At 39.1% G+C, this 9875-nt stretch overlaps 1 protein-coding gene across 1 annotated transcript; it reads left to right on the top strand.

The window, feature by feature from the left end:
* Positions 1–535: 535 nt before the first annotated feature.
* LOC104893477 (uncharacterized) lies at positions 536–1522 on the top strand. The gene has a single exon (XM_010679577.1). The coding sequence runs from the start codon at positions 536–538 to the stop codon at positions 1520–1522; it is 987 nt and encodes a 328-aa protein (XP_010677879.1).
* Positions 1523–9875: the final 8353 nt, after the last annotated feature.

Here is a 9875-nt window from a genome sequence, read left to right as displayed (position 1 = left end):
CCGATGCATTGGAAAGAAATCGCTAAGAAGATTTAATCTTTTTACGTGTGACGAGTCTGCATAGTGCTGATCATTGCACTTCCAAACAAAGAAATTGGAATCTTCATATGCAGCAACTATATGCTTTCTATCAGCAGTGAAAACTGCTATGCAGGAAGCTCCAGATCTTTTGAGGCCTAGAGATGACTAGATGAGAAGGAAAGAGATCCCTGATAGATTATGTAAATATTTAGTTAGAAAATATTGTATAATCTTCTATATTAGGTTAGTCAAATTAGTTCCTTGTTTATAGCCTAATCTTACGTTGTATTCTTTGTATATCAACCTACTGAAGGAATGAGAATAATCAAGCAATTACATTCCTTTATGGTATCAGATACTAGGGTTTCTTTTTCTCTCTTCTTCTTCTTCCGCTGCCCTTCTACTCTATCTTCTTCATTGCTTCTTCAAACATTACGTCCATGGCCAACCCAAAGTTCCACCCTGCTTTGGCTGTCTCAAATATTAAGAACAATATTCCTCTTGTTTTCTTGAGATGGACACAGACCATTATTCGGCTTGGGCCGAATTGTTTAAGCTCCATGCACGATCCCACCACGTTATTTCGCACATCTTACCTACTGGAAAGGAAACACCTCCTTCCAGTGATGAAGAGAAAGAAATGTGGTCCACGTTAGATGCAATGGTTCTCCAATGGGTTTATGCTACCATCTCCACTGATTTGCTACATACCATTATTGCTAAAGATCTCTCGGCCAAGGAGGCTTGGGATCGACTTCGGAATATTTTCCAGGACAATAAAAACTCTCGGGTGGTTGCTCTTAAACATGATTTTTCTCATGTAAAAATGCGAGATTTTCCTTCGGCTTCTGCTTATTGTCAACGCTTAAAAACCTTGGCTGATCAACTAAAGAGCGTCGGCGCTCCTGTGACGGATAACCGCCTTGTTCTTCAGTTAGTGGCTGGCCTCACCGACGCCTACAAGAATGTGGGTACTCTACTCCATCAAAGTAAGCCACTTCCTTCCTTTTCCGAGGCTCGCTCAAGTTTATATCTTGAGGAAAAGGCGTTGGCTGAGATGCAGGACGAAGCACCAACTGCTCTGGTGGCTTCTTCGAATCATGATTTTGATGACTCCTCCCTCTCCGGCACTCATGGTCAAACCTCTCAAAATCGCCCAAAATCCCATTCAAAAAATAAAAATGGTGGGAAAAAGAACACCGGCGGTGGTGGCCGTGGTTCTGGCGCCGGCGGTGGTAACCGGCGTGGTGGCGGTCGTGGTTCCGGTGATGCACGACATGTTCCGGTACAACATCCCCCTTGGCAGACTTCTTCTTCTCCTTGGCAGTGGGGTTGGGTGCCACAATGGGCTCCTCCTCCTTGCCCATTTCCTACTTCTCAGTGGGCTCGCCCCACTTCTGGCCCACCTAGGATGATGGCATCAAATGGGCATTCTGGGCTCCAGGCCTCCACAGGCTTACGCTGCTACTGGGTCAGTTTCCCCCTCTTATGTGCCCACTGATGTTGAGAATGCTCTTCACACTATGACGTTGACCCCACCCGACCCTACTTGGTACATCGATACGGGTGCCACTTTACATATGACGTCTACAACTGGTAATCTCTCGTCTTATTCTAATTCGAGCACTCATAATACTGGTATTATTGTTGGTAATGGTCATTCAATTCCAATTCGTGGTTATGGTCATGCTACTTTGTCCACCCCCCCATCCTCCTTTATGTTTAAAGTGTAACTCCCCGACAAATTTACATGACCTTAATCGTCAGCGGAAGCATAACCTAATCCTGTGGGTTATGACCCACAAATAAAGTAATAGCCTAAAATTGAAAATTCACTATACAAATACTCATCGTATAATAATACTTGTTTATCCATCATACAAAATATCCTAAAACCTCATAGAATCATACATAATCTCCATAATGCAGTCTATCAGTGATCCACAACTGTTCTTCCATACCTAAAACATAAAACAAAACGTCGTGAGCCGAGGCTCAGTAACATACTACTCTAACATCGTAAATTCATTCACATCATTTTGGTTAAAAACAGGGAGGAGAGAATAAGTAAAACATTTCACAAATATATCATAGGAGGTTACATTATCTTCTTTATCATGTTCATCATCATATATATTTTACTTTGGTAACTTGGCTAGTACAACAGAAGGGACGTCTCCCAAAACATCGTAACATCATAAACGGAAGGCAGCCACCCGAGGACAAAAGCCCTCACTAAACGGAAGGTGGCGTTATTTGCCCAGATTTGCGCGGTGCCACCCGAGGACAATATCCCTCACTGAATGGAAGGTGGTTAACCGGCCGGAAGGTACGTGCACGACCCGGGATAACAGAATACTTGCCAAGAACCGTCTTTCACTTGAATTTATCATGTTTCATTGGCTTTAAGCATATCATCATCATCGTGAATAATTATATTCATTCATTTCATCATAACATCATCATCATCATTTTATAGCATCATATCATAAACCATCATAAAACATTTCATTTCCCGCAATCCATATATAAAACATAATATTAATCATGATCATAAAACATACTTCGAAGGGGAATGCGGGTGTTAGCAGTAGACGTTACCTGAATTCCTGCTTACCAACCATGATAGCCGGGGAGGCTTGTAATATCCTTTATCTTCCTTAATCTATTCAAAAATAGTTTTATTAATGAACGTTTCGTTATTTAGCTTTTAAGTCTAAATATTAGTTTAGCGTTTCTTAAGGTCATAACGGTTATTATAACGTCGTAAAGGTCTCCTTAAAAGTCATTATTTCTTAATCGTTAATAACTTTTTATTCAAGGTGACTCTTTAATCAACTAATTAGGTGAAATAACTCCTTTAGCTATATTTTTAGAAATTAACGAAACGTTAAAGTTATATTACTACATATTATACAACCTTTCGAAAACATAACATTATTCTAGTTCATAGTTAATAACTAATTAGTCGTCCATTGATAAATTTATAAAGTTAAGTTATGCTAGAACCATTAACATTATTTAATATCATTTAGTCGTTTAAAACTAACAAGTCAAGTAACTAATTATTATAAGTGAACTTAAGTATTAGTGAAGTATTCATAACTTAAACTCAATATAACAACAAGCTTAATGAATAATTTTTAATTAGTTTTAAACAACTCAACTAGTTTAGAAATCATGAATTATAACCCAATAATAGATTTTAGTAAATAATTAGGTGGTTTAGTGAAACTAACTAAATCAGTCCACTAAAGCTCGATATACTAAAGTAACAAGATTAACTTAAATGACTTAGCTAAGTAAATCAGATTATAAGCCCAACATTATACTTAACTTAATAATTAAACTAACATAACTTAATAAAATGCTAGATCAGCTTTAGTTTAACTCAATTAGTCCATCTAATAATAAGTAGCTTAGCTAATACTATAAAAAGTCAGATTTGAGCCCAATTTATGTACTTATAACAATTAAATTGAGTTAGTTTAAATTTAACTAATAAAAATCAGATTTTTGAAACCCAACTAATCCATGCAATAATTAAACTAAGTTGGTTTAACTAATTTGATTTGGGCCCAATCTAAACTAACTTAGCAATAGGTGGTAATTTGGGCTTGCATTAACATAAAACTTAAAGTCAGTTTATAAGAGGGAGGAATAAAAAGAGGTGGTATTATACCTCTACTCTCTTGGAGAAAGGACGACCCAAGACAGGGCAGCAGCCCTCGGCGAGTTCTGGTGAAGATGCGGCGACGGCACGGAAAGTCGGCGGCGGCCCACAGAACTCCGGCGGCGGCGAAAAGCTCGAGCAGCAGCAGCGCGCGAAGAGGAGCGTCGAGGAGAGAGAGCGACGAGGAGAGAGAGTGCGTGAGGAGGAGCGAGAGCGAAGCTCCTGGCGCGACGGTCTCCGGCGAGTGACAGCGAGGTGACGGCGGACTGGGCGCGACGCAGGTGGCGCACGCGGTGGCCGACGGTGGTCGGTTGTGGGGGGCGAACCAGAGGAGAGAGAGAGAGAGAAAATGGGGTTTTTCTTGTGGGTTTCCTTTAGTCACAATTTGAATTTTTCCGGTAATTTGTTGACAGAACTTTCTGATTAGAGAGAGAAGAGAGGATGAAGGTTGTTGTTGGTGAGTTCTTGATGTTGAATTTCCATGGCTATTTATAGTGGAGTTTGGAGGTTTTAAAATCAGTGGTTGGGAGGAAGATGGTGAAGTAAATAATCTGAATTTGTCAACTTGAAGAAGCAATGGTGAGGATTGGTGATAGATTTGACTGAAGAAGAAGAGGAAAGTGAAGGCATGTGTGCCATGTGTTTGCCATGAGAATGGAGGAATGAAGAAGGAGGAAGAAAGCAGTCAACTTTCTCAGTTTTATAATATTTTTATTTTTCTTTTAATTTATGAAATCTGAAAATAGTCATTGTTTCAACTTTCAACCACCTAATTCGGTGATAGTTAATTATAAGTCTAATATTTTCTTATTAAACAAAAGAATAGAATTACCACTTTTTATAAAGTCTTAGTCAAATTAGTGATTATTATAACTAATTAATTCATTAAACCTGGTTAAGTTTTTAGGATATTACATCAAGAATGTCCTCCATGCTCCTAAACTCATTAAAAACTTAGTTTCCGTTCGTAAGTTTACTACCGATAATTCTGTTAGCATTGAATTTGGGTTTTCTGTGAAGGATTTCCGGACGGGGACGGCTCTCATGAGATGTGATAGTCGGGGCGATCTTTATCCATTATCCGCTTTAACCAACACCATTCCTTCTCCATCAACTTTTGCAGCTTTGACTTCCTCCGTCCCTTTGGCATGATCGTTTGGGTCACCCGAGTGCTTCCATTTTGAATATTCTTAAGCGCAGTAAAAGCATTGAATGTAATAGTTCTAGTTCTACTACTATCTGTCATTCTTGCGTTTTGGTAAACACATTAAGTTGCCTTTTGCTACTTCTAATTGCGAAACTTTGTTACCATTTGATATTATTCATAGTGATTTGTGGACTTCTCCTATTTTGAGTTCAATGGGGCATCGCTATTATGTTTTATTTTTGGATGATTTCACAAATTATTTATGGACATTTCTTTTAGCTAGAAAATCTGATGTTTATGCCACATTCTTAGCTTTTAAGGCTCAACCTCAAACTCAATTTGCTTGTCAGATAAAAAATGTCCAATATGATAATGGGAGAGAGTATGATAATGGTCAATTCGAAAAATTTTGTGAGGAAAATGGGATGTCTTTTCGCCTTTCTTGTCCACACATATCTTCTCAAAACGGTAAAGCTGAAAGAAAAATACGTTCCATTAATAACATCATCCGTACTCTTCTTGCTCATGCCTCTCTTCCCCATCCTTTTGGCATCATGCATTGCAAATGGCCACTTATCTGCTTAATATTTTACCAAGTAAATTCTTGCGCCACAAATCTCCTTTGGAAGCTCTTTATCACCGGAAGCCATCCCACTCTCATTTACGGGTTTTTGGGTATTTATGTTATCCCCTTTTTCCATCTACTACAATTCATAAGTTACAACCTCGATCTACCCCTTGTGTCTTTTTGGGATATCCGTCTAATCATCGTGGCTACAAATGTTTTGATTTATCTTCTAATAAAATCATTACTTATCGTCATGTTTTGTTTGATGAGAGTAAATTTCCTTTTTCTACTCATCACTAGGGGTGTTAATGAGCCAGGGTGGCTCGCAAACTGTTCGAGCTCGGCTCGATCAAAGCTCGGTCAAAGCTCAGCTCGAGAGGGCTCGACTCCAGTTCGGGATCGGCTCGAGAACTTAACAAGCCGAGCCGAGCTACCTTAAGCTCGGCTCGAAAGCTCGCAAACAGACTCGATATTTTTTTTATTACTAAAAATATTTCATTAATGTTTAATATAACATAAAAAAAATTATTTAATAATCATGGTTAAAAGCTGTCATGTTAGTAGTCATAATATTTTCAAAGTTGTGATTTTTTGATTTGAATAACAAAGTTGATATAGCCCGCTAAATTCCAACTTGTATACTTTTTCGCTTCATGGTTTGAGACAACTAGGGGTTGAGGTGGATCCAATATTTTAAGTTTGAGGGTCTTGAACAAACCATCTAATAAGAACACATCGAGAAATCAAACAATAATTTTATGACGCACAAATCGATAATGAGAACCAAGTTAATAATTAGATAGTATACAGGTTGTAAGAGAGATAGTATTACTTATTTATTAACTAAACAAATATAAGGAGTTGATAATTAGATAGTATGCACAGAGACTAACAAGTAGTTCAACATACTATATAATGATTTTTTTACTTAGTCAAATTTAGTATATAAAAAGTGAATGTAGTTGAGTTATCACATTTTTTAAAGAGCAAATAAATTAATTGTTAGAAATGTATGATTGAAAGATCACCTGTCAAAGACTTGGAGCACATAAAAACAAATGAATTTGTAGTCTTAAAATTTGTTTTTAAAAAAATGGATATTAGAAAAGAAGAAAAATTAAAATAAAAAAACTAGAAATGAATTGCTATTCTCTCTCTCTTCCTATTTCATTGTTGCTCATCAAAATAGACAAAAGAAAGAGCAAGACTATATAACAAATAGAAAAAAGTAAAGGCAAAGCTTCTCCATAAAAGAACAAATATTGGCAGGCAGCATCATGCATCCCACATCGGTGGGTTAGCTGAGGACAATGGTTTCATGCGGTTATAAAAGCAAGTCCTTAAGCTCCTAATTCCATACAGCATGCTAGCTATTTGCTTGAGCTTTGCTGACAACAATTGTTTAGAAATTGGGCCCTTGAATTATTAAGTGTTTGGGCTTATGATATCTAACTTTGTTTGAAAGTGATTTTTGAGCTTCTCGAGCCTGTCGAGTTTGAAAGTGATTTTCGAGCTTCTCGAGCCTGTCGAGCTGAGCCGAGCCGAGCCGAGCCGAAAATTTACAACTCGAGCTCGAGCCGAGCCCAATATTTTTAAGCTCGACGAGCTTCGAGCTCGAGCCGAGCCGAGCCTAGTAAGATTCGGTCTCGATTCGGCTCGTTAACACCCCTACTCATCACCAATCCCCAAAATCCACCTATGATTTTCAGGATGATGGTCTTTCCCCATATTTAGTCCATCACATTCATCAGAACCCCATTGCCCAGCCTAGTTCTAACCCTCATACAACAGCGCTGGGCCACCCTCCCTCTACTGGGCCGCGTCTCTCTCTGGACTCACCCATCCTTTCTGCTCCCAGACCACGTCCCCTGCTGACCCCTCCAGCTGGGCCGCCATCTCTTTCTAGCTCTCCCTCATCTTTGGGCTTTTCCCCTCCTATGCCTCCGCCCACACGCGAGCCTCCCATTTCCCCATCTCATCCAATCCAGCAGCCCATTCCCCCACTCGCATGGTCACTCGAAGTCAGCTTGGAGTCTTTAAGCCCAAACGCCCACTTAATTTACATACCACACTTCACAAGTCTCCTTTACCCCATAAACCGGTACATGCTCTTCGTGACCCGAATTGGAAAATGGCCATAGATGATGAATATGATGCTCTTATTAAATATAAGACGTGGGACCTGGTGCCTCGTCCACCTAATGTGAATGTTATTCGTTCTATGTGGATTTTTACTCATAAAGAAAAAGCTAATGGTGATTTTGAGCGGCATAAAGCCCGTCTTGTAGGTGATGGTAAAACTCAGCAGGTGGGAATTGATTGTGGTGAGACTTTTAGCCCGATCGTCAAACCGGCTACTATTTGCACTGTTTTGAGTCTTTCTCTCTCAACGCATTGGCCCATTCATCAGTTGGACGTCAAGAATGCTTTTCTTCATGGTGATTAGAACGAGACAGTATATATGCATCAGCCTATGGTTTATCGTGACCCCTCTCATCCTGATTATGTTTGTTTGTTGCGAAAGTCCTTATATGGACTTAAGCAAGCCCCACGGTGTTGGTATAAATGATTTGCTGATTATGTTTCCACCATTGGTTTCTCTAACAGTAGGTCTGATAACTCATTATTTATCTACAGACAGGGATGTGACATGGCTTATTTGTTACTTTATGTGGATGATATCATTCTTACTGCCTCTTTAGATACTCTTCGCCATTCTATTATGGCTCTTCTTGGCTCGGAATTTGCAATGAAGGACTTAGGTCCTTTAAATTATTTTCTTGGCATTGCTGTGACTCGTCACAAAGGAGGGATGTTTCTGTCACAACGAAAAAATGCTCAGGAAATTATTGATCGAGCCGGCATGACCTCTTCTAAGCCTGCCTTGACTCCAGTTGATACTAAACCCAAGGTCAGTGCCTCTCATGGTGACCCCTATGAGGATCCCACTCTTTTAAGGAGTCTTGCTGGTGCTCTTCAGTACCTTACTTTCACTCGCCCAGACATATCATATGTCGTTCAGCAGATTTGTCTTCATATGCATGCTCCTACTACTGTCCACATGCTTGCTCTTAAACGGATCATTCGATATATTCAGGGCACACTTGATCATGGGTTGCATCTTTACCCCTCTTCCTTTACTGAGTTGGTATCCTACACTGATGCGGATTGGGGTGGATGTCATGACACCCGCCGGTCTACGTCCGGTTATTGTGTTTTCTTGGGAGATAACTTGATTTCTTGGTCCTCGAAGCGACAAATTACCCTCTCTCGCTCTAGTGCGGAAGCTGAATATAGGGGGGTTGCTAATGTTGTTTTCGAATCATGTTGGATTCGCAATCTCCTTTTAGAACTCCATTGTCCTGTTCCTAAGGCTACTTTGGTATATTGTGATAATGTCAGTGCCATATATCTGTCTGGCAATCCTGTCCAACATCAGCGCACAAAACACATAGAAATGGACATTCATTTTGTTCGTGAGAAAGTGGCGCGTGGCCACGTTCGTGTCCTTCATGTTCCATCTCGATATCAGATCGCCGACATTTTCACCAAAGGCCTACCCCTAGTGCTCTTTGAAGATTTTCGTGCCAGTCTCAGCGTTCGTGAACCTCCCGTCTCGACTGCGGGGATGTTGATAGATTATGTAAATATTTAATTAGAAAATATTGTATAATCTTCTATATTAGGTTAGTCAAATTAGTTCCTTGTTTATAGCCTAATCTTACGTTGTATTCTTTGTATATCAACCTACTGAAGCAATGAGAATAATCAAGCAATTACATTCCTTTAATCCCAGTCAACGAAGGAGTTCTAAACTATTTTTACACTGATTAACCATCCAATGAGAACAAAGATCCAAAAAAGTTGTTGAAGCAGTCAAAATTATAATATCAATGGTGAGAAAAAATAACTCAACCTTGTACTTTTCAATCACATTCACCCCTTGAAGAATCCTTACATGAGATCATCACTTTGTTTGGATCTTTGGGAAAGAACTGTAGAGAAGAAAACTAATATGAAAAACTGTAGTAGATTTTTTTCCTAAACAATGAATAGATAAAAGGAAAAATTCCCTAGAATAAGTCAACCTTTGGCCGGTCTTCTATAATTAAGTCTAACTTTTCGAAACTCCTAATTAAGTTTAATTTGTAACCTCATTAACTTTACTTAGGTTGCATTAAGTTTTAACCTGCAACAGTAGGTAATTGCAAGTTTTAAGGTGACGTGGCAATGATCGTTGGGATATTTTAATTAAGACCTAATTTTTTTTTTTACCATTCTTTTTTTCCTATTCTCTTCTTATCCCATATAAACCCCTCTCTCTCTCCTCTTTCCTCTGAAAATTTACCCCATCTCTTTCATCTCTTCTTTCGTTCATTCATCCTCCATCAAAATTCACCCTTTTTTTTCTGCAGCAAGATGTCAGCAAGGAAAGCTACTTCCTTTGGCTCTGGTTCCTCGTCAAC

This window comes from Beta vulgaris, chromosome 5 (assembly GCF_026745355.1).
Source record: "Beta vulgaris subsp. vulgaris cultivar EL10 chromosome 5, EL10.2, whole genome shotgun sequence".
NCBI lineage: Eukaryota > Viridiplantae > Streptophyta > Magnoliopsida > Caryophyllales > Amaranthaceae > Beta > Beta vulgaris.
Note: the sequence above shows the minus strand (reverse complement) of the source record. Positions and strands in the feature narration are given on the sequence as shown.